The sequence below is a fragment of the Balaenoptera borealis genome, assembly GCF_965194805.1.
Source record: "Balaenoptera borealis genome assembly, chromosome: 14".
Taxonomy (NCBI): Eukaryota; Metazoa; Chordata; class Mammalia; order Artiodactyla; family Balaenopteridae; genus Balaenoptera; species Balaenoptera borealis.
Window position 1 is genome coordinate 11,662,395 of NC_138875.1, and position 25,311 is coordinate 11,687,705.

General features: G+C 37.2%; 1 protein-coding gene across 1 annotated transcript in view; it reads left to right on the plus strand.

Annotated features, from left to right (window-relative positions):
* The window catches only part of LOC309611270 (uncharacterized protein), a gene marked incomplete at its 5' end in the record, with an annotated part of 233,127 nt that overhangs the window by 85,943 nt on the left and 121,873 nt on the right, over positions 1-25,311 (plus strand). Inside the window, one exon of the mRNA XM_082355455.1 lies at positions 8,760-8,886. Within this exon, the coding sequence (XP_082211581.1) occupies positions 8,760-8,886 (127 nt within the window). The remainder of the gene's footprint in view (positions 1-8,759; positions 8,887-25,311) is intronic.

Below are 25,311 nucleotides of genomic sequence, written 5' to 3' on the forward strand. Positions count from 1 at the left end.
CTTAGCTAAAAATAAGCGTGTTCAAGGGAAAATGCATATGAAATGGTAAATGATGTTTTAAATTAGTAGGGCAATATATGAAAATGTAAAGACCAAAAAAGGAGTGTATGATATACAGCCAAATGCATTAATACCTTGCACATGGTAAGCACTTGCTATAAATTAAATTTGAAAATGACTTAATACTTTAATTTGGGCTTAAATTCTGTGTTGCTGCAAAAAGTCTAGAATGTTCACAGGAACTCCATGTCTGAAAAATATATTTTTTGCAATGGTCTATTGGTCTTCCAAGAACAAGTTCTTCTGTATCAAGCTCAGGCCATTTAATAAAAATGTACTTTTACAGTTATTGAAAAAAACAATGTGTGTAGCACTAGCTATGGCACATTAGTCGTTCATTGTAATCATACGTTTCCTTTCTCTCTCATATTCCTCAGCCTCTCTGTTTCTTTTCTACCTACTGTTCTAATCCTGCCTCACCTACTCTGTTCTTATTTTATTCCTTTAGTGGATGAGGTAGTAGTGGGTTTGTTTTTTTGTTTTTTTTGTTATTGTTGTTATTTTTAACTTTTTACCACATACTTTCCTGCAAACACAATGATATAAACAATAGTTATATTCCCAAGCAAGCCCACAAAACCCCCTAATAAACCTGAAATACTACATATTTGCAATGGTAATTTTTCTTGCTATTGTTCATTGCAAGTCATTTAGGCAAGTCATTTAACCTCTGTGGGCCTCAATTTCCTCTTCTATAAAATTAGGGGGCTGGACTCTGTGACATCTATGTCCCTTTCAGCCTCAACCATCTGTGGTGACATTTCTACTGCATTGTGAATTAGGTGGAATGAACTATCAGCCTTACCATAATCTCCAACATTGTTTCAAGTTTCTTTCTTTGAAACTCTAATTGGCTTCACTTTGATAAAGGAGCCAGTTGGCAAACTTGGCACTTACTACAATCTGTTTTTGCTTTTAAGTTGCCTTTTATTATGTAAAACTAGGGAAGGTGAGGTATAGCTAGGAAGGTCAGAAGGCAAAACACTCTCAGGTCGACTCAGATTTAAGTCAGAGTAAGAAGAGCACAGTGCTGCTGTAAGCATGGCTTTTGAGGTCAATTCGAGTTCAAGGTCCTGCATCACCCTTTACTAGCTCTGTGACTTTGGGCAGGTTATTTAGACTGACTATGCTTACCCTATGAAAAGACAATAATGACAGCGCTTACCTTATAGGGTTTTTATTAAGATTAAATGAGGAAGTGAATTAAAATACCTGGTGAATACTTAATAAACTATAGCCATCATTGTCATGAAAGGTAATACTTAGGAATTAATCTTCTGGGTAAGTCAGAAAGCACACTGGTCCACTGTATTCTAACCCATTATTTTGATTTCCTTCAAACTTATGCATTTTACAACATTTTTAATACAGCCTACTCTGATGCTTGTCTTAGATTTAAATTTCTTTTATTTCTTACATGCGTTTTTTTCCTAAAGTTTTTTCAGCTTTATTGAGATATAATTGATGTATAACATTGTGTACGTTTAAAGTATACAATAAGATGATTTGATACATGCATGTATTCAAAAATGATTACCACAAAGGTTAGTTAACACCTCCATCACTGCATATAGTTACCACGCTGTTTTGTTTTGTTGAGAATGTTTAAGATCTACTCTCATAGCAACTTTCAAGTATACAGTACGGCATTGTTAACTACAGTGTTAACTACAGTCACTATTCTATGCATTAGACCCCCAGAATGTATTCCTCTGATAAGAGGAAAGTTTATTTCTTTAATAAGAGTAAGTGGATAAACAAAAATTGTTTACACTACTACTATTAAGTACGTATTCATCTATTTTTACTAAGTATACTTCATGTATACAAGCCTGATTTACTGTTTGAATTTTGAATTGAAATAAATGTTTCAAAATGAAATAAATATTGGGTTGGCCAAAAGTTTTTTCGTTTTTTTCCCATAAGATGGCTCTAGTGGCACTTAGTTGTCTTTAACTTCATTTGAAACAATTTTGTTAGATTGTATGTGACAGCTATCATATCAGCATACATTTTAAAAAGGACTTAGCAAATTGGTGAATTTTTGTGTAGCCATTTTAATATTGAAGGTGGAAGAAAAAAAGCAACGTTTTCAACATATTATGCTTTATTATTTCAAGAAAAGTAAAAACGCAAGTGAAATGCAAAAAAAGATTTGTGCAGTATATGGAGAAGGTTCTGTGACTGATCAAACATGTCAAAAGTGGTTTGCGAAGTTTCGTGCTGGAGATTTCTTGCTGGACGATGCTCCACGGTCGGGTAGACCAGTTGAAGTTGATAGTGATCATATTGAAACAATAATTGAGAAACAATCAACGTTATACCACGCGGGAGATAGCCGCCACACTCAAAATATCCAAATCAGGCGTTCAAAATCATTTGCACCACCTTGGTTATGTTAATCGCTTTGATGTTTGGGTTCCACATAAGTTAAGGGGAAAAACCTTCTTGACCGTATTTCCCCATATGATTCTCTACTTAAATGTAATGAAAACGTTCTGTTTTTTTGTTGTTTTTTTGTTTTTTTGTTTTTTATTTATTTATGGCTGTGTTGGATCTTCGTTTCTGTGCGAGGGCTTTCTGTAGTTGTGGCAAGCAGGGGCCACTCTTCATCGCGGTGCGCTGGCCTCTCACTGTCGCGGCCTCTCTTGTTGCGGAGCACAGGCTCCAGACACGCAGGCTCAGTAGTTGTGGCTCACGGGCCTAGTTGCTCCGCGGCATGTGGGATCTTCCCAGACCAGGGCTCGAACCCATGTCCCCTGCATTGGCAGGCAGATTCTCAACCACTGCGCCACCAGGGAAACCCCAAAGCGTTCCGTTTTTAAAACAAATTGTGACAGGCGATGAAAAGTGGATACTGTGCAATAATGTGGAACAGAAGAGATCGTGGGGCAAGTGAAATGAACCACCACCAGCCACACCAAAAGCCAGTCTTCATCCAAAGAAGGTGGTAATGTGTATATGGTGGGATTGGAAGGGAGTCCTCTATCATGAGCTCCTTCTGGAAAAACAAGCAATTAATTCCAACAAGTACTGCTCCCATTTAGACCAACTGAAAGCAGCACTCAGTGAAAAGCATCCAGAATTAGTCAACAGAAAACGCATAATCTTCCATCAGGATAATCAAGATCGCATGTTTCTTTGCTGACCAGGCAAAAACTGTTACAGCTTGGCTGGGAAGTTCTGATTCATCTGCCTTATTCACCAGACATTGCACCTTCAGATTTCCGTTTATTTTGGTCTTTCCAAAAGTCTCGTAATGGAAAAAATTTTGATTCCCTGAAAGACTGTAAAAGGCACCTGGTCCAGTTCTTTGCTCAAAAAGATAAAAAGTTTTGGCAAGATGGAATTATGAAGTTGCCTGAAAAATGGCAGAAGGTAGTGGAACAAAAGGGTGAATACGTTGTTCCTTAAAGTTATTGGTGAAAATGAAAAATGTGTCTTTTCTTTTTACTTCAAAACTGAAGGCACTTTTTGGCCAACCCAATAGATATCTTGTTACAAATAGAGTAAAATCTAATCTGTTTTCAATACATTTTCTAAAAATAAGTGTGCAATACATGTTGTTAATTGGGTAACATTTAAAAATAAGTGTAGTTCTCTTCAGTCTACTGCTTCCTCTCTGTTTCTCTAAAGTGGCCAGGCCAGGAGAGTGAACTTTGGGCGTTAGGGTGTGTAGGGGTTTCAGGGAAAATGGAGACTCAGGCCTCATGCACTGTTGTTGCTTCTGCTCTGCCCAGAGGAGCCAGCACATGGTGTCATCTTCCAATAATGCTGCTCAGTCGTGAAAATGCTATTGAGTACTGGTATGTGTGGAGTGTTAGTCAGATTGCTTTGAAAATGTAAGAGTAATTCATGGGATATGCCTTCTAGAAGACCAGAATCAAATTCTTAAATGATCAGATACAAAACACTGGAAAATCAAGACAGAAAATCAGAAGTTCTGACTGGGAGAATGTTAGGGAAATGTCAACGTATAAAAGTGATAGGGAACTGGATTTTTGAATGAATAAGGAGAGGCAGAGAGGAAGGAAAGCTATGATTACAAAGCATGGCATATGTATCAGGTCCTGTAAGGCAGGTCACATATGTCATCTCATTTAATCTTCAGAATAATGAAATTTTCAGCTTTTGGATGAAGAAATCACCAGTCAGAAAAAGTTAAATAATTTGGCCCAACATCACTAGCTATAAATTATACAGATAGAATTTAAATGTATGTAAAGCCTGTGATTTCTCCTATGTGTGCATCAGAGTAGGAAAAGAGCAAGAGAAGATAGTGAGTAAATATCACTATAAAAGAGCTTTTATAGTAAGAAGTTATCTACAAGATGATTGATTCCCAGGATCAGGACTTTTAGATAAGTTCCTGGCAGTTATTGAGTATCAAATATGTACTTTAACCTGTGCTTGCGTTCTTGGGAAAGAAAATGAGAAGACTGTTATTATTTTTAGACTTTATAGAGGTTATATTCTAAGTTTCTAAATAAAATGGTAACAAAGCATTGCTATAATATTAGATTTTATATGAAAATTGCTACAGAATTATGGTGGAGAGAAATTTGAATTCTACTTGGCAGATCAGGAAGTAATTTACTGAGGTGTTATTTGACATAAACTTTGAAGAATGACTGGCAATCTCAACAGATGTAGAAAGAAAATGAACATCACAATAGAAAAAAAAAAAAAATGAACCTAACAGGGCAAGATATTTTCTGAGTGAAGTATAAAGTTTAGTGTAGAAAGAGTAAGGTAGAAGGAAATCAAGAGGTCAGTAGATGAAGCAGGAACAAGAAATTGGAACTAGACGTTAGCAGCAGAATGAGTAGATCCTATCTGTGAAATGTGAGGAAGGGGGCAAAGAGATCAGTATGAAGGTCGTTTAAAGGATTTTTCCGAATTATGATAAAATCCTGAGTTAGGTAAATAATCATGGAAGAGGAGGAGATTGAGACATTTTAAAAGCAAAATTATTTGGGTTTGGTGTTAGATGAAATAGCACCTCTAAAAGGAAGGAAAGGACAAGGTGACTCAAAACTTACTGGGAAGAGTGACATTACCTGATTTGGGAAGTGGGGGAATTAGCATAAGCTGAAGAACATACATTAAATTTGGGACATTTGGTTGAGGTGCCTGGTAAAAGGTCTGAAATGGAGTATGGAGTATGGAGCATAAGACATGGACTGAGAAGTTTTGAGACACACGTTTGAATTCTAAAAGAACAATAAATGGTAAGTTAAAATCAAGGGCAGCTCTTGAGTGGTGTCATTCACATCCTCTTACTCAGGGTGGAAGAATCAGATGTGTCATTCATTAATATAGAGGAGATGTGCATTCATGAAGGAAACTAGAATGACTTTTGTTTTCAGAGAATAAAATCCAAAAGCTGGTAAGGCCGTGTGTAGACAAAAGTAGAAACTGAGGACTTCCCTGGTGGTGCAGTGATTGGGAATCCACCTGCCAATGCAGGGGACATGGGTTTGAGCCCTGGTCCAGGAAGATCCCACATGGCGCAGAGCAACTAAGCCCATGTGCCACAACTACTGACCCTGCGCTCTAGAGCCCGCGAGCCACAACTGCTGAGCCCACGTGCCACAGTTACTGAAGCCTGCACACCTAGAGCCCGTGCTCCGCAACAAGAGAAGCCAACGCAATGAGAAGCCCACCCACCATAACGAAGAGTAGCCCCTGCTCGCCGCAACTAGAGAAAGCCCACACGCAGCAGTGAAAACCCAATGCAGCCAAAAATTAATTAATTAAAAAAAAAAGTCCCTTTAAAAAAAAAGAAGTAGAAACTGAAGTGTTATTTTTAGAAGTGAAGAGGGGTGTCATTTTTATAAGACAACATAAAGGAAATTATAAAGAGATGATGATAGATAAATAGGTAAATAGACAGATGATGGATGGATGAGAGATAGATACACAGATGGATAAGGGGGAAGAAGATCACAGCTGATTCTTCTGAATTTCAAAATAAAACATAGTAATATGGACTCTGGGTGATTATGATATATCAACATATATTCATCAGTTGTAACAGATATACCCCTCTGGTAGAAGAAGTTGATAATGGAGAAGACTATATGTGTTGCAGAAGGGGGTATATGGGAAATTTCTGTACCTTTCCCTCAGTTTTGCTATGAACCTTAAACTCTTCTAAAAACTAAAGTCTTAATTAAAAAAATAAAATAAAGTTAAAATCAGCAATCAAGGATGTGATTGGAAGTACAATTATTTATAAAATTAGAGACATATAAAGGTATAATAGTATGAAAACAGATAACAACCTGAAATAGATGTGCAACACAGCAGAGTGGAAGGAAAATGAACTTTGAAATCATAATGACTTGTACTCTAAGTCCCAACTCTCCCTCTTAATTAGTCATATGACTTTGGGCAAGTTATTCAACCTCTCTGAACTGAGTAATAATATCCATCTTACAAGGTGTTATTATGAGAATGAACTAGATAATATGCATAATATATCTCAAAATTCCTGGCAAATGATCAATAATTAGTAGACAATATTATCATTATTATAACACCCACACTATATAAAATTCACACTGCCTAAATTAATATTCTTGTGGATATCTATCACTAGTCTTCTATTATACGTGGTACTTTCCTAGACCCTGAAGGAAAAGGGTGATGGAGGAGAAACTCTCTGCCATTTTGTTATCATTACAATTGCTGAATTACAGTGAAGCTCAATTTAATTTAGAAATTATGAATATCAGCACATTTCCAGAAATTTATTGTAGCCTGGGAAGAGGATCAGAGAAAAGCAAGGGTCAGTAACACAGCACTGGGCTCTGAGACAGTCAAATAAAGCAAAAGGTTAAGTTGGCAGGGAGACCAAAGATATTAGAAAGGTCGCAACAGACATGGCTTTATCCATCCTTCTTTACTCTGCCCACTTTAATCAGTAGATCACATTGACAAAACAGAAGAGAGGACACTGTGTAGCTTAGAGCTGCCTAATGAAGCTTAGGCTTATTTTTAAACACACGACGGGCAAATCTAACATTTTGTGAATGTCTGATGAACTGAGTTAAGCTGAACACTTTCAGTGTGCTCAGCACAGTCCTAGGTTCCAGGTAAAATGCAAAATAGATGATCTCTGCCTTCAAGTAGCTTGAATGAAATGTAGTTCATACTAAACACAGGAAAAAAAAAGTTAAAGTAGGAGTATGAAATAAACAAATATTAATATAGAATATAATACTACTAGTAGTAATAATAATGATGTTGATGATGATGGTAGGCAATATTTGTTTGCAACGTCTATGTTCCAAGTGCTGTTAGACTCTTTATATATTTGTAAGCATCTACTTTTCACAACTACAAACAAGTTAGAAATCATCATTTTTATTTTAATGATGAGTAATATGCACTAAAGGCTGTATACTTGGATCTCAGATGCGCAGTATTCGTATCAAAATAACAGGCCAAGAAAGAGTTTATAATCAAATACCACAAAAGTTGGAAAAATTACTTTGAATAAATATACACACTTGCAATTGTTTTTCCAATGCAGTTCACAAATATATAAGAAGTACAGGATAGTACTAGTTTTCATAACCCCTGGTACAAGGAATTTGCTTTTTTATGGACTCCTAAAAATGTGTTTATACCACCAGTAATTTAAAATAACAATGCTACATGCAACAGCTATTACAGTAATACATAATTTCAGTGAACTAATAATTAAATAACACTTCAAGTTATTTCAAAACTTCCGTCATGTATTTCTAAAATGAATTGCCTTATATCATCAAAGACTCACTTTTCTTCATTGTTTGAAACATTTTCTGAGACTAGGATTTCTAATAAGTGTGTTATAGTGAAAGTGCAGTGTATATTTCTCTAATTCTCTCTCTTTTTTTAATATCTTGGGTATTAAACAAACAATGACAGTAGTATATAAAAGCAAGACTGTCTTCCCACAGTGCAGTCAGTTCAAGATCGTGTTCCAGCAGTGATTAGCAAAGTTCTTTGTTCATCATACTCAGTTGAAGAGGGGCTTGGGTTTGGACAATTTTTTTTACAGGGATTAAGTCTGAGTATGGAAATGAATACAGTGGCAAGTCTGCCCATAGCATTATCATTCAAATTAAAGTTAATGCTTTAATGATCACCTTATAAATATTAATATACTCATTAGTTCACTTTGGCAACTGTTACTTTTCATACCTGTGTCATATCCTACCCCAATAAAAGGAAAAGAAAATGTCAGTAAGGGAGTTTATATTTGACAGTCTCCTGCTCACTGAGGGGTCCTTCTTCATTTATTTTACCTAAATTTAGGGAAATTTTTTTGGAAGCAATAAATATAAAGGAAACAGTTTAGCTACCAAATATAAGCTTCTTGGACAATACGCAGAATAACGTAAACTTCTGAACATTGGATCTAAATAGTCAGAAAAATGCAAAATTATGTGATTTAGATAATATCTGTTTTATAAAAGTTCAAGTAATAAACTGAAAGATAACATAAAGGCAGAGTAAATTAAGAGTGAATAGAGAAAATGGGAAAGTAAGAAAGAGGAAAGAAGGGAGAATGGAACAAAGAAATGGACCAAAGTAGGCCACACAGGCAAGAGAGGCAGTTTCTCCCATTATGGTCTGTGAGTGAACAGTGGGCTGCGCTCCCTCGGGTTAGGCCTGTAATATTTGTTTGTTTGTTTGTTTTCAAGGTCCGGACGAAAGTTTTGGCAACATAGTGATGCCAATACAGAAGTCGCTGCATTTCTTCTTTCCTGTTCCTCCTGGTCCACTGTGTGTGCCCTGCAGTGGGAAGCACCTTTGGCCAAGTCAGGGACAGTGAGTACATTCTGGATTATATTTTTCTATTAAAACAAGAATCTGCTGAAGGTTTGGATGTGGGGTGTGAAGGAAAGACAGGAATCAAGGCTTAATTTCATTTTTGAGACATTAAGTGAACAGAATGGGAAAAGGAATGTTGGAAAATAAGAGAAACCAAAATAAGAGAAACCAGTTGTGGCGCACGGGCTTAGTTTTCAGAGGTATCTCTTGTTTCTTGTATCAGAGCCATTCTAACAGGTGTGAGGTGATAGCTCATTATGATTTTGATTTGCATTTCCCTGATGACTAGTGTTGTTGAACATCTTTAAAATGTACCTGTTGGCCATTTACATGTCTTCTTTAGAAAAATGCCGATTCTGGTCCTTTGCCCATTTTTAATCAGATTGTTTGTTTTTTTACTATTGAGTTGTATAAGTTCCTTATAAATTTTGGATCTTAACTCCTTATAAGATACATGGTTTACAAATATGTTCTCCTGTTTTGAAGTTGCCTTTTCTTTTGTTGATTATCTCTTGTCACGCAGAAGCTTTTTAGTTTGATAAAGTCTCACTTGATTTTTGCTTTTGTTTTTTGTGCTTTTGGTGTCATATTCAAAAAATCATTTCCAAGACCAATGCCAAGAAGCTTTCTCCCTATGTTGTCTTCTAGGAGTTTTACAGTCTCACGCATTACATTTAAGCTTTTAATCTGAGTTAATTTTTATGAGTGGTATAAGATAGCAGTCCAATTTAATTCTTTTGCATGTGAATATCCAGTTTTCCCAACATCATTTATTGGAGAGATCATCCTTTCCTCACTGAGTATTCTTGACTCCCCTGTCAAATACCTGCTGATGATATATGCCTGGGTTTATTTCTAGACTCTGGATTCTGTTTGTTGATCTATGTATCTGTTTTTATGGCAGTACTGTACCACTTTGATGACTACAGCTTTATAATATAGTTTAAAATTCTGAAGTCTGTTGTCTCCAGCTTTGTCAAACAGGTCATAGCTTATACATGTGGAATTTATTATTTAGTCAACAAATGTTACTGTGGCTTCTGTATACCCGTCATTGTGAACTAGTCTTAGAGACATGGTCTTGAATGGCCAGCCCATATAAGTCTTAACTTGCAGCCCAGTGAGGAAGCAAACATCAAGTTAAAAAAGAAAATAAATGTTAAATAGGATAACCACTGTGGAAAATATCATAGCAGTTCCTCAAAAATTTAAACATAGAATTGCTAGTCTGTCACCATCTACAATGTGCAATCAGAGGAGTAACCCTTCATTGTACCTATGCCACACCTAGAGTATAAGCATCCACAGGAGGGCTGGCTAAGATGCATCTCCCAATGATCCCCCATAGCCCCTCCCCTCCAGGTGCATTACCTTCTTGGTTGCAGTACCTGATGCTCAGACCCAGAGATCACTTTTTCTTCATAATTCTAATGCCTCCCGAGGTGAATCAAAGAGAAAACCCTGTTAACCTTCTGCTATTTTCATCCACATCTGTTCTTCTCACAAAATTATTTTTCCTTACCCTGTCTTACATCCTTTCAGATATTGTATAAGCCCTTAGAATAATACAAATCAGTAATTCTCCCCAGGAAATTTTTTTGCTTTCATTTTCTGCCCTTACAAATACATCTTCCTAGGCAGGGATGACAGAGAAGCTGCTATGATGGCAGAAAGAAAAGCAAATTGGGACAAGAAAATATCCCTCAAACAGTTTACCCAGGTGCAAGCAGCATCAACATTCCACATCTGTGAATTGACTCATTTCCATCTCTGAATACATCATATGCCCTATTATCAGGGCACACTAGAAGGTAAGATACCTCCTCCCAGAAGACAGAACAGGTTCCCAAACTCCCTCTCATGCCGATTGACACTTCTGAATCCTTTAATACTTGGGAGGAATCACAGGGAAAACAGGGGCAAAGTCAAAGTATTGCTTTGGAGCACTTTGGAGAGACTTAAAATAATTCAGTAGTTAACATTTCAAAAACACATCTTTCCACTGATGGTATATGATGCTTGTTTATCATTTATGGCAGATTCTTGAGCTATATTTTGGAGGCATTGCATTGCTGGAAACTAATGAGTGATAGAAAAACAGGTAGGGGAAGTTTCAACAGTGGCAAATGCCAAAATTCCTTGATGACTGTGGGTGTCAGTATATCCACTTAGCAAATAGCAACATAATGTAGTGTTGAGCATGGGATGTGCAGCTGGCTGGGTTCTGACCAGGAAATTCTGTGAAGAAGCTGCTTCAAAACTCATTCATGTTTTCGCCTGACTTCAGTTCCTTGCAGGTATAGGACTGGTGTCTCTGTTTCTCTGCTGGCTGTTGGGTAGGAGTCACCCTCAGCTTCTAGAGGCCACTGCATTCCTTGGTTTGTGGCCCTCTTCCTCCATCAAGGACTTGCAGTCTCCCCCTCCTTCTGCCGCATCTCTCTGACCGTCTCTTCATCCTCCTGCTGGGCACAGTTCTCTGCTTTTCAGGGTCATATGAATCTGCCCATTGAGAACCTGCCCCTTTAAAGCCCACAACCTTCATTCCATCTGCAAAGTCACTTCACAACAGTGCCAAGATTAGCATGTGGTGGAATAATTAGGGGATGGCAGTCTTAGGGGGCCATCTTTAGTACTTTGCCTACCACATCCCCCATAGTTTGAAAAAACATCATCCTTCCTCACATAAACCTCCCAGGCTGTCCTTTTTTTTTTTGGTAATCTTTCTCACTCCCGTGTGTAACTAGCAGCTTGTCGTAGCCTGTGCAACAACGTCAAATGGCATGAGGACCGAGGAAGTGGAGGAGGAAAGGTAGAAACAAGTATCTACAGTAATTTGCCTGGAGATCATGTCTTCAGTTAATGTGTCTGGTTCCATTTCGGCTTAGAGAGCTCCAGCCTCTGCTGCATTTCAAACCACCACAGTGGGCTTACAGTGGGCTTGTCTCACCTGTCATTTCTCTGCTTCCACCAGGACTCTTAAAGAATTACCTAAAGTTCATATGAGTAGTATGATTTCCATTTACAAGTGATGAATAAAAAACACATCTCTGAATATACTAGATGAAGCGGTTATGGGGAAAATAAGGTACTGTTTTAGAAAGCAGAATACATAGATTCTAAATCCAACTCAACTCACTGAATTTTTTTACCATTTTTTCCTAATATTTATTAGTCATATTTTACTTTCTTCAATATCCCATGCATCCAGTTTTGTAATTACAGAAAAATCACTTCAGCTTTCTCATTTGTAAAATAACTGGATTCAGCCAGGGCACAGCAAATATAGCATTCATATGCCTACTTCCCCCTTCTATGTCTGTAAATGATGGACAGTGGAAAACTTTCTTATTAGACATAAAGCAGTTTCAAAATAATAGTTGCATTTAAAAGTTTATTGTAAATCAACTATACTTACATAAAAATTTTTCAAAAATAAAAATTTATTATAAGCAATACACATACACATAAAGGACTTTACACACTGCCTGGCACAGAAGAACAGCAACCTCTGCCAATCACAGATGAAACTTATTCCAGGGATGGAAAATTGTATTTTGCATGATACTTGGAATAAGTCGTTTGTAGTTGGAGGCGGAAGTAAATCGTTCTAATGTGAAGAAAAAAAGAGAAAAAAAAATAATAAGAAGTACACTGGCATTAGTTGTTTCTGCAAGGAATCTCAGTGCCCCTCCCCCAGCTGGAGTGGGAAAAGCAGATCCTTGAAATGTAAGTTAAATGGAGAGCAAAAATCAAATGTAGCAAAATCCATAAAAATGCTGAAAACGTGGGGGCTAATAGCAGACTCCGGGAGGGCTCATGCCAAGTAGTACTTCCCAGAACTTGTGCTGCCAGTGTCCTTGTCTCCGTGGTGAGCCACAGCCACCCCTGCCTCTGTGGGAGGCCCTCCAGCAGTAGCAGTAGATTCAGTATTTTAAAAATAAAAGTGTTTTACCATCAGACGCAGTCCTGCCCACCAGAAAGCCAAGATCCAGCCCCACCCACCAGAACACAGGCACCAGTGCCCTCCACCAGGAAGCCTACAGAAACCACTGAACCAAGCTTACCCACTGGGGGCAGACACCGAAAACAACAGGAACGACGAACCTGCAGCCTGCGCAAAGGAGACCTCAAACACAGTAAGTTAAGCAAAATGAAAAGACAGAGAAATACACAGCAGATGAAGGAGCAAGGTAAAAACCACCAGACCAAACAAATGAAGAGGAAATAGGCAGTCTACCTGAAAAAGAATTCAGAGTAATGATAGTAAAGGTGATCCAAAATCTTGGAAGTAGAATGGAGAAAATACAAGAAACGTTTAACAAGGACCTAGAAGAACTAAAGAGCAAACAAACAATGATGAGCAAGACAATAAATGAAATTAAAAATTCTCTAGAAGGAATCAATAGCAGAATAACTGAGGCAGAAGAACGGATACGTGACCTGAAAGATAAAATAGTGGAAGTAAATACTGCAGAGAAAAAACAATGAAAATAATGGAGGACAGTCTCAGAGACCTCTGGGACAAAATTAAACGCACCAACATTCGAATTATAGGGGTCCCAGAAGAAGAAGAGAAAAAGAAAGGGAATGAGAAAATATTTTAAGAGATTATATTTGAAAACTTCCCTAATATGAGAAAGGAAATAGTCAAGTCCAGGAAGCACAGAGAATCCCATACATGATTAATCCAAGGAGAGACTTGCCAAGACACATATTAATCAAACTATCAAAAATTAAATACAAAGAAAAAATATTAAAAGTAGCAAGGGAAAAGCAACAAATAACATACAAGGGAATCCCCATAAGGTTAACAGCTGATCTTTCAGCAGAAACTCTGCAAGCCAGAAGGGAGTGGCAGGACAGATTTAAAGTGATGAAAGAAAAACCTACAACCAAGATTACTCTACCCAGCAAGGATCTCATTCAGATTTGACAGAGAAATTAAAAACTTCACAGACAAGCAAAAGCTAAGAGAATTCAGCACCACCAAACAAGCTTTACAACAAGTGCTAAAGGAACCTCTCTAGGCAGGAAGCACAAGAGAAGGAAAAGACCTACAATAACAAACCCAAAACAATTAAGAAAATGGTAATAGGAACATATGTATTGATAATTACCTTAAATGTAAATGGATTAAATGCTTCAACCAAAAGACATAGACTGGCTGAATGGATACAAAAACAAGACATGTATACATGCTGCCTACAAGAGACCCACTTCAGACCTAGGGACACATACAGACTGAATGTGAGGGGATGGAAAAAGATATTCCATGCAAATGGAAATCAAAAGAAAGCTGGAGTAGCAATTCTCATATCAGACAAAATAGACTTTAAAATAAAGACTATTACCAGAGACAAAGAAGGACACTACATAATGATCAAGGGATCAATCCAAGAAGATATAACACTTGTAAATATTTATGCACTCAACATAGGAGCACCTCAATACATAAGGCAAATGCTAACAGCCATAAAAGGGGAAATCGACAGTAACACAATCTTAGTAGGGGACTTTGACACCCCGCTTTCACGAAAGGACAGATCATCCAAAATGAAAATAAATAAGGAAACACAAGCTTTAAATGATACATTAAACAAGATGGACTTACTTGATATTTATAGGATTACATCCAAAACAACAGAATACACTTTCTTCTCAAGTGCTCATGGAACATTCTCCAGGATAGATCATATCTTGGGTCACACATCAAGCCTTGGTAAATTTAAGAAAATTGAAATCGTATCAAGTATCTTTTCTGACCACAATGCTATAAGACTAGATATCAATTACAGGAAAATCTGTAAAAAATACAAACACATGGAGGCTAAACCGTACGCTACTAAATAACCAAGAGATCACAAAAGAAATCAAAGAGGAAATAAAAAATATCTAGAAACAAATGACAATTAAAACACAACAACCCAAAACCTATGGGTAGCAGCAAAAGCAGTTCTAAGAGGGAAGTTTATAGCAATACAATCCTACCTCAAGAAACAAGAAACATCTTAACTAAATAACCTAACCTTACACCTAAAGCAATTAGAGAAAGAAGAGCAAAAAAACCCCAAAGTTAGCAGAAGGAAAGAAATCATAAAGATCCAATCAGATATAAATGAAAAGGAAATGAAGAAAACGATAGCAAAGATCAATAAAACTAAAAGCTGGTTCTTTGAGAAGATAAACAAAATTGATAAACCATAAGCTAGATTCATCAAGAAAAAAAAAGGAGAAGCCTCAAATCAATAGAATTAGAAATGAAAAAGGAGAAGTAACAACTGACACTGCAGAAATACAAAGGATCATGAGAGATTACTACAAGCAACTTTATGCTAATATAATGGACAACCTGGAAGAAATTCCTAGAAAAGCAGAACCTTCTGAGACTGAACCAGGAAGAAATAGAAAATATAAACAAACCAATCACAAGCACTGAAATTGAAACTGTGATTAAAAAGCTTCCAACAAGCAAAAGCCCAGGACTGGATGGCTTCACAGGTGAATTCTATCAAACATTTAGAGAAGAGCTAACACCTATCCTTCTCAAACTCTACCAAAATATAGCAGAGGGAGGACACTCCCAAACTCATTCTATGAGGCCACCATCACTCTGATTCCAAAACCAAAGATGTCACAAAATAAGAAAACTACAGGCCAATATCAGTGATGAACATAGATGCAAAAATTCTCAACAAAATACTAGCAAACAGAATCCAACAGCACATTAAAAGGATCATACACCATGATCAAGTGGGGTTTATCCCAGGAATGCAAGGAATCTTCAATATACACAAATCAATCAATGTGATACACCACATTAACAAATTGAAGAATAAAAACCATATGATCATCTCAATAGATGCAGAAAAAGCTTTCAACAAAATTCAGCACCCATCTATGATAAACACTTTCCAGAAAGTGGGGATAGAGGGAACCTACCTCAACATAATAAAGGCCATATATGACAAACCCACAGCAAACATCATTCTCAATGGTGAAAAAGTGAAAGCATTTCCTCTATGATCAGGAACAAGACAAGGATGTCCACTCTCACCACTATTATTCAACATAGTTTTGGAAGTCCTAGCCATGGCAATCAGAGAAGAAAAAGAAATAAAAGGAATACAAATTGGAAAAGAAGTAAGACTGTCACTGTTTGCAGATGACATGATACTATACATAGAGAATCCTAAAGATGCCACCAGAAAACTACTAGAGCTAATCAATGAATTTGGTAAAGTTTCAGGATACAAAATAAATGCACAGTAATCTCTTGCATTCCTATACACTAATGATGAAAATTCTGAAAGAGAAATTAAGGAAACACTCCCATTTACCATTGCAACAAAAAGAATAAAATACCTAGGAGTAAACCTACCTAAGGAGACAAAAGACCTGTATGTAGAAAACTATAAGACACTGATGAAAGAAATTAAAGATGATACAAACAGATTGAGACATATACCATTTTCTTGTATTGGAAGAATCAATACTGTGAAAATGACTATACTACCCAAAGCAATCTACAGATTCAGTGCAATCCCTATCAAATTACCAATGGCATTTTTTACAGAACTAGAACAAAAAATCTTAAAATTTGTATGGAGACACAAAAGACCCCAGATAGCCAAAGCAGTCTTGAGAAAGCAAAACGGAGCTGGAGGAATCAGACTCCCTGACTTCAGACTGTACTACAAAACTACAGTAATCAAGACAATATGGTATTGGCACAAAAACAGAAATATAGATCAGTGGAACAGGATAGAAAGCCCAGAGATAAACCCACGCACATAAGGTCAACTAAATCTATGAGAAAGGAAGCAAGGTTATACAACGGAGAAAAGACAGTCTCTTCAGTAAATGGTGCTGGGAAACCTGGACAGCTACATGTAAAAGAATGAAACCAGAACACTCCCTAACACCATACACAAAAATAAACTCAAAATGGATTAAAGACCTAAATGTAAGGCCAGACACTATCAAACTCTTAGAGGAAAACATAGGCAGAACACTCTATGACATAAATCACAGCAAGATCCTTTTTGACCCACCTCCTAGAGAAATGGAAATAAAAACAAAAATAAACAAATGGAACCTAATGAAATTTAAAAGCTTTTGCACAGCAAAGGAAACCATAAACAAGATGAAAAGACAACCCTCAGAATGGGAGAAAATATTTGCAAACGAAGCAACTGATAAAGGATTAATCTCCAAAATATACAAGCAGCTCATGCAGCTCAATATGAAAAAAACAAACAACCCAATCCAAAAATGGGCAGAAGACCTAAATAGACATTTCTCCAAAGAAGATATACAGATTGCCAACAAAGACATGAAAGGATGCTCAACATCACTAATCATTAGAGAAATGCAAATCAAAACTACAATGAGGTATTACCTCACACCGGTCAGAATGGCCATCCTCAAAGAATCTACAAACAATAAATCCGGAGAGGGTGTGGAGAAAAGGGAACCCTCTTGCACTGTTGGTGGGAATGTAAATTGATACAGCCATTATGGAGAACAGTATGGAGGTTCCTTAAAAAACTACAAATAGAACTACCATACGACCCAGCAATCCCACTACTGGGCATATACCCTGAGAAAACCATAATTCAAAAAGAGTCATGTACCACAATGTTCATTGCAGCTCTATTTACAGTAACCAGGAAATGGAAGCAACCTAAGTGTCCATCAACAGATGAATGGATAAAGAAGATGTGGCACATATATACAATGGAATATTACTCAGCCATAAAAAGAAATGAAACTGAGTTATTTGTAGTGAGGGGGATGGACCTAGAGTCTGTCATACAGAGTGAAGTAAGTCAGAAAGAGAAAAACAAATACCATACGTTAACACATATATATGGAATCTAAAAAAGAAAAAAAAAATTGTCATGAAGAACCTAGGGGCAGGACAGGAATAAAGACGCAGACCTACTAGAGAATGGACTTGAGGACATGGGGAGGGGGAAGGGTAAGCTGGGACGAAGTGACAGAGTGTCATGGACATATATACACTACCAAATGTAAAACCGATAGCTGGTGGGAAGCAGCATCATAGCACAGGGAGATCAGCTCGGTGCTTTGTGACCACCTAGAGGGGTGGCATAGGGAGGGTGGGAGGGAGACGCAAGAGGGAGGGGATATGGGGATATATGTATATGTATAGCTGATTCACTTTGTTATACAGCAGAAACTACCACACCGTTGTAAAGCAATTATACTCCAATAAAGATGTTAAAAAATAAAAGTGTTTTAAAATTCAAAAAAAATGCTGAAAACATAATAATAAAAAGATCTAGTAGCAATAAATTTTGTTAATAAGGCAGAACCAGTGTTTTGCTTTAATGGAAGCATCTGAGCCTGTTGTGAGCTGTTTTTATACCCCAAATACTGATGATTTTCTACTCTGAGATGTCATATTAAAATTTCTTTGTAATAAAAGTGTGTAGGCATTTTGAAGGCTTTCAACAGTGCTAGTCACTTATTATCTGCTTGCTGAGTGCCAACTGTTTTCCAGCATAAACAGAGATTATAGCCCTGATGAAATGGAGCTTATGTTTACAGTATCGATTCTCCACGTGTGGTCTCTGGACCAGCTGCAGTAGCAGCAACACCAGGGACCTTGTTGGAAATGTAAATTCCTGAACTCGGGTTTCACCCAGTACCCACTGAATCAGATATCTGGATTGAGCCCTGAGATGTGTGGTGTTTAACAAGCCTTCTGGGTGATTCTGATGGACACTAAAGTTTAAGAACCCTTGATGTGGTTTATCAGTAAAAGAGCGTGGAACTTCACCTCCCTGTAGTTACTTACAAAGATGTTTTGCACATGTGAAACCTGTTAGACATATGGGTTCAAAAAATCGCTAAGTAACAATAATCATTTATCAGCTTTAGATTATATGACAAATATCCATGAGCCATTTAAAAACTCAAATATTCCTCTTTTTTTTAAATTATATTATTTGTCTTGCATTTTTACTCTTGTATATTATTTCCTGGATGCTAATAGTTTCCTTTGAAGTCACTCAATCCAATATGCCAAACATCCTTATGTAGTAATACAAATGGTCCCAATTTATGATAGGATTTTTTGCCTTTACAGTGGTTCAAAAGTGATATGCATTCAGTAGAGACTGTACTAAATTTTGCATTCTGATCTTCTCCTGGGCCAGTGATATGAGGTACAATGCTCTCTCATGATGCTGGGCAGTAGCCGTGAGCACAGCTCTGGATCAGCCACGGGATCACGAGCGTGAACTGTTACACTACAACCCTTCTGTACTCAGTCAGATAGTCATTCTGTTTCTCCCAACGGAAATGTGTTAGATGATTTTGCCCAACTGTAGGCTCAGGGAAGTGTTCTGAGCACGTTAAAGGTAGGGTAGGCTAAGCTATGATGTTTGGTAGGTTAGGTGTATTAATGCATTTTATGGATATTTTCAACTTACAATGGGTTTATCGGTTTGTAACCCCATCGTAAGTCGAGGAGGATCTGTAGTTCATTGTTAAACAGCCCTGAAAGGTCAGATATAGGCCAGGAAGAGATATCTGGTTTGTATTGAAATTTGCAGATTCAGGATCCTTCAGCAGTGGAGAAGTACTTCGAATATCTATCAGCTCACCAATAATTTTTTTAGGCTGTCAGAGTGTCAGTCATTCTAACACCTGGGACGAACAGTACCAAAGCATCTGATAGTAAAAATGTAGGGCTCAAAGAACATATAATTTTTCTGTTTCTAATTTTAATTATATTTCTTTCTTTCTGGCAGTCTGGTTTCTGTCAAATGATTCTGGAATTATAAACTCCTGATTTACATCATGGATAGGTACTTATGTCCCGTGATAAAAACACTAATAAGTAAAGATATATTCCTGAGCACTGTGGCTATTCTGAATGACTGGAGCCCAAACCCTTTGCTGCAATATGATGCTTACTGATATAGGTGCATATGGTAAGGGGAATTTGGGGACCGGTATCTATGAATTTCATGCCCTCACATTCATAACCTTCATGACATGGCACATATCCAATCATTCAGGCAAATGAACGTATAGAGATGCATGCATAATTAATAGACAACCAAATGCCTGAAAATAAATTGTTAAAGCTCATGGTGTAGGAAGGGCAGCCTTGTGGCATGATGATATTTGTGCTGCTTGCCTGATAATTGTGCAGCACTCAGAAGAGCACAGTAATTTTGTAATTAACGCTTGATACACATTACTTTAATTATATAAGGCAGACTTATTTGGAGGGATCTGTGGGTAAGTGTGAGTGTGTGCATATGTGTTTCTGCGCAGAATGAGTTTTAGCCTCTAATGAAAGAGTTTTCTTCCTTCTGATAAAGTGCTTGGCTGATCCAGTTCAAATTTTCTGCTTGATGTGAGGGCAGCCAGAGTTGGAGGGAAAAATAGGATACAAGGGAGACAAGTTAAACCAAAAGGTACCTCTGGATGCTCTTTAGGGAGAAATGATTTTATTGATAATGGACAGCAGAAATGACACCATGTTGAACCCCTGCAAGAAAAGCATTCTGTTTATTGCTGGACAAATGCTCTGATAAAGTGAATTCTATGAAGGTGTTCAGATTTAGTAAGTGATCAGTAACTCTATTTTCAGGCCAGTGTTTGTTTTCTCCTCGAGTGTTTGTGTAAGTGGCACTGTAGATGGTTAGAATTGATTTACTTTCTTGATTTATTTAGTTTATTTCCATAATAATCTATAGCCATGCTGGCTAGATTGAAACAATGAGTCTAAAGCAGAATTGTATAGGAGCAATGTTCAGTTTCAGTGCCCATTCATTCTCCTCCAGATCCCCAGTCACTTCTAGCCATTTTCTGGCTTTCTAGCCCTTCTCACTCAACCTCACCTGGGCCTGTCGGATTAAGAAGCGTGCTTGCTCTGGTCCAAAGCACACAAACCAGAGCACTGGGGGTGGAGTCCAGCTGATAGAAGTGTTTCTTTGGCACATAGGATGTTTTCTATAGTTCTTTTCTTTTTTCTTACCTTTAAAAAAAATTGAATTAGTTACCGGCAATTGATCACTGAGATAGTTCACATAAAAATCTAGATTCTTGGCTCCACTAGAAAAGTCTGCATTACCAGCCACATCCCACTTCCATTCCCCCATGGGACCACTCTGTTGGAGAAGAGCTGCAGCTGCCCCTTTAGAAGGGGACCTGTGTGCTCCAGGCAAACACCCACAGTCCTCAGCACTAACTGCTGCCTCCCTTCCAGCCATTTCTCATCAAGCCTCTGCCACTGCTTTTCTTAGACCCGATTCAGTTTCCTCATTTGTATTACCTGTTTGCCTCTGTAGGTGTTTGAGTTTTCAGCATCTGCTATGAGTATTTCTTCTCTTTCCTGCCCAATCCGTGGTCCCGTAATCTTAAGAGGAAACCAGGGCGCATCGAGCATGCCACCCCAGCCATGTTGCCTCTCATTTTTGTGACCCAAATAACCACAACAGAGTGTATAGCTTTCTGATTTCATCCTTTTCTTTAATATGCAAATACAATTACTCAAGCTATAGTCTAGTTTAACAGTAATAAATCCAGTTCCAAACTTTTGGGAAGTTTCTGGGAATGCACAAAGGTGACTTGGGCAGGGGCAGAGCTTACTGAGTACCCTTGTGTTCCTCTAGCCTCGTTTGCTCAAAACTCCTCCTCCCTCGTATCACCTCTGGCTTTCCTGTCGTGAGCTCTCTGAGTTTCTCCAGCTCCCTCTGATACCCTTTCTCTAAGAAATGGGCTTAGTTTATTGCCCCGGGTAGTAGACAGCATGAAACTAACACGTATTATGGTGGTTGACAAAGTTTGCTGATGGTTTTGGTGATAAATTAAGGAAATGACAAAAACTAGCTTACCAGGCTAGCTAAGCCAGGTCAATCCTTACTCCTTGGTTTCTGAGGAGTCAACTTGCCACTGTGCTACAAGCATAGGACACCAAATTCCCTTTTCCCATCTCAACACTTTTCTCTTTCTTGGTTTTCCAGTGGGAATCTGAAAGTCCCTCAGCAATACAAAAACGGTAGTCAGAAAAGAAATATACTTTTTCAATATATAGTGCAGGGATAATTGTTTATCCATAAAAAACTAAAAGGGACAAAACTCTTAGCTCACAGCACACAAAAATCAACTGCAGGTAGACGATGCACCATAAAGCTTTTATAAAGTTTTATAGGAGAACTTATGACCTTAGGGTAGATTAAAGGCACAAAAAGTGTTAATCAAAATGGAAAAGATAATAAAATGCAACAGCATTAAAATGAGTAAATTTTTTTTTTTAATGACAGCATAACAAGGGTGAAAAAATAAGCTAAAGAATGGGAGAGTATACATGGATACATGAAATACATATAACACACACAAGACGTATATACATACGTGTGTGTGTATATATATAGATATATATATGTATACACGTGTACACACATAGGTTTTATTGTAGGAGTTCTTCAGAATATACATGACAGAAAACTGCAAAAACAATGTAAAATGGGAAAAGAATTTTTCTACAAATATTCAACAGAAAATAAATCTAAATAGCCAATAAGTATTTGAAGTCTCTCAACCTTCATAGAAATTAGGGAAATATATTAAGAGGTACAAACTTCCAGCTACAAAATAAATGAGACACAGGGATGAAATGCAGTGTGGGGAATATAGTCAATAATAATGTAATATCTTTGAATGGTGATGAAGGTGGTCAAAAGGTACAAACTTCCAATTATAAGATAAATAAGTACTAGGGATGTAATGTACAACATGATTAATATAACTAACACTGCTGCATGCTATATAGGAAAGCTGTTAAGAGAGTAAATGTTATGTCATCATAAGGAAAAATATATATTTTCTTTTAGCTTGTATCTATATGAGTTGATGGGTATTCACTAAACTCATTGTAGTAATCATTTCACGATGTATGTAAGTCAGATCACTATGCTGTACACCTTTAACTTAAACAGTGCTACGTATCAATTACATCTCAATAAAATGGAAAGAAAAAAAAGGAAATTAGGAAAATATAAATTTCCACCACAATAAGACACCATTACGTATAGGGTACCATGTTAGCAAATAAAAGTACAGGATGTTCTATTAATTTCAGATGAACAATGAGTAATTTTAGCATGCATATGTCCAATATAATATTTGGGACATATTTATATTAATTATTTTTCTACCAAAAATTCAAATTTAACCATGCAGCCTATATTTTATGTCAACCCTGATTAATTTCACACCCATCAAAATGGTAAAAATTGAAATGTCTGATGATAACAAGATAAGGTGTGTAGTAAGTAGACCCCCTTAGTCTACTGGTATGGGACATGCACTGATACATCCACTTTAGAAACAAAATTTGGCACTATCTGCCAAAAGTGAAGATCAATTAACCCTGTGGCCCAACATATATCCCTATCCAATATATACACCTGGGAGAAACTTATTAACATATGTATGAAGATACATATACTAGTATGCTTGTATCTATATTGTGAATAAAAGCAACAACAAAAAAAACACAACACTACCCAAATATTCGTTTTCAGTAGTATGATAAATATTGGTCTATCCATATGATGGAATACTATATAGTAATAAAAATTAAGGATAATTGTAAGCTCTGGTTTAAGGGGAGATTGTTATATGAAAGAAACAAAGGATGATTCTGGAGTACAATCTGATAATATTCTGTTCCCTCAATCTATCTGTAGGTTATATTGTATTTTTGTACTTTTTTATATGTGCATATATTTCATAATTTTGAAAGAATAAAAACACTCCCTGCAAAATGGTACACTCTTATTATGCAAACTTTATCTTAACCTTTCCCATCCAGACTAGGCATAGCTAAACCTATTAAAGTGTTTGTCAAAAAAATAACAGCTGTCTCTATCAGAGATTCCCAGGTATGCAGTAAAATTAATATATTTTATAAGACTTAGGAATCATAAAGAATCCCAGGTTAACATGAATCAGTAATATGATATAGTTATTTTTAAGACAAATATGGGACCTCAGCTGCAATAGCAGAAGTACTGCTACGAAAGGAAGTGTTGGTTGTTGACCAGAAACCTGATAAAATTACCAGTCCAGTTTTGGTCTCTATAATTTTCAGTGGGCACGGTCAGGCTGAAGCATATCTACAGGAAAATGGTAAATATATGATTTAGTTAAACGACAGAAGGTAAACTCAGATGAGGAAAGTCCATGACTTTTTGAATTCCTGGTAAACACTGAACAGTGATTTCTGTTGACCAAACTCAGCCCAGCGATGTTTGTGAGTCTAGTAGCTGTTCTCAGTGCAACCAGCGTCCGCTGTCCAGACAGAGGACCTGCTAGACGACCAGAAGGAAAAAGAAAGAGAAGAAATAACATGATTTCCTGAAGCACATTCCAAGCAGCATTGCTGCTGAGTTTTCAGAAACAACCAGAGGAGTCCAGCTGGAAGTGTAGCAGACCACAACATAGTAGCTCTTTCTGTCAAATGGCTTCATATCAACTTTGAATCTGCAGCTGAAACCTCAAATATAGCAGCAGACCCTCTGAATACAACTATAGCTCCACCCATGCTTTTTTACAGGTTGAAGATAAGCACTGCATTTTTGTACGTTCAGATATACTCAAGCAAGGAGATCGGGGTACATAGCAGAGCACCATAAACTCTACAGCATGTCTACATGTATTAACATTTAGTTAAACTATACTCCCACCTACCATTTGATCCTGACTTCAAAACAGCCCACCCAAAACACCCCAGGTAGAAATCTAAGTAGTATCTTCTGGTTCTGCAGAAGGAAAATAATATGTTTCCTTCACCAGCATCCCTCAGCAGTGCTACTGGGAGCATCACTTGCAGTTCTGAAGAACATAGACAATAATTGGTCAGAACTAGTCAATTACCAAAGTTTTTGAATGATGTTGGTTTAAAAAATTAATACTAGTTCTGCTAATTTTTATTTCAAGGATCTTCTGAGATTCCAAAGAGAAAGTAGATCTAATCATTGTGCAGCCATTTGCCTGGAGCCCTCATGTAATTATATAATACACATGAAAATAATCCTTCATACTTGTGAGAGGTAAATAGTTGAGCTTATTTATTCTAAGATCTCTTGTTCCTTTCTGTCCACATACAAAGCCACCACTGGAAACAGTTGCCATGGTGAAAGCCTTGGTAATAATATTCCCAAGCAGTCTTGCAACCTTACAAACGGCTCTGAGAAAAGATTTCGCCATGTGCCTTCATACAGTTGGAGGTAAGCAAGGACTACACCAGGAACCCAGGTATAGTGTTTCAGCAATTAGAGACCTTCCCATGAGAAACACACACACCTTGTCTTCTTCATGGGACATCTCAAATGTTCTCGCCTCCATCCAAGATTCTCTATGCATCACAGGAAA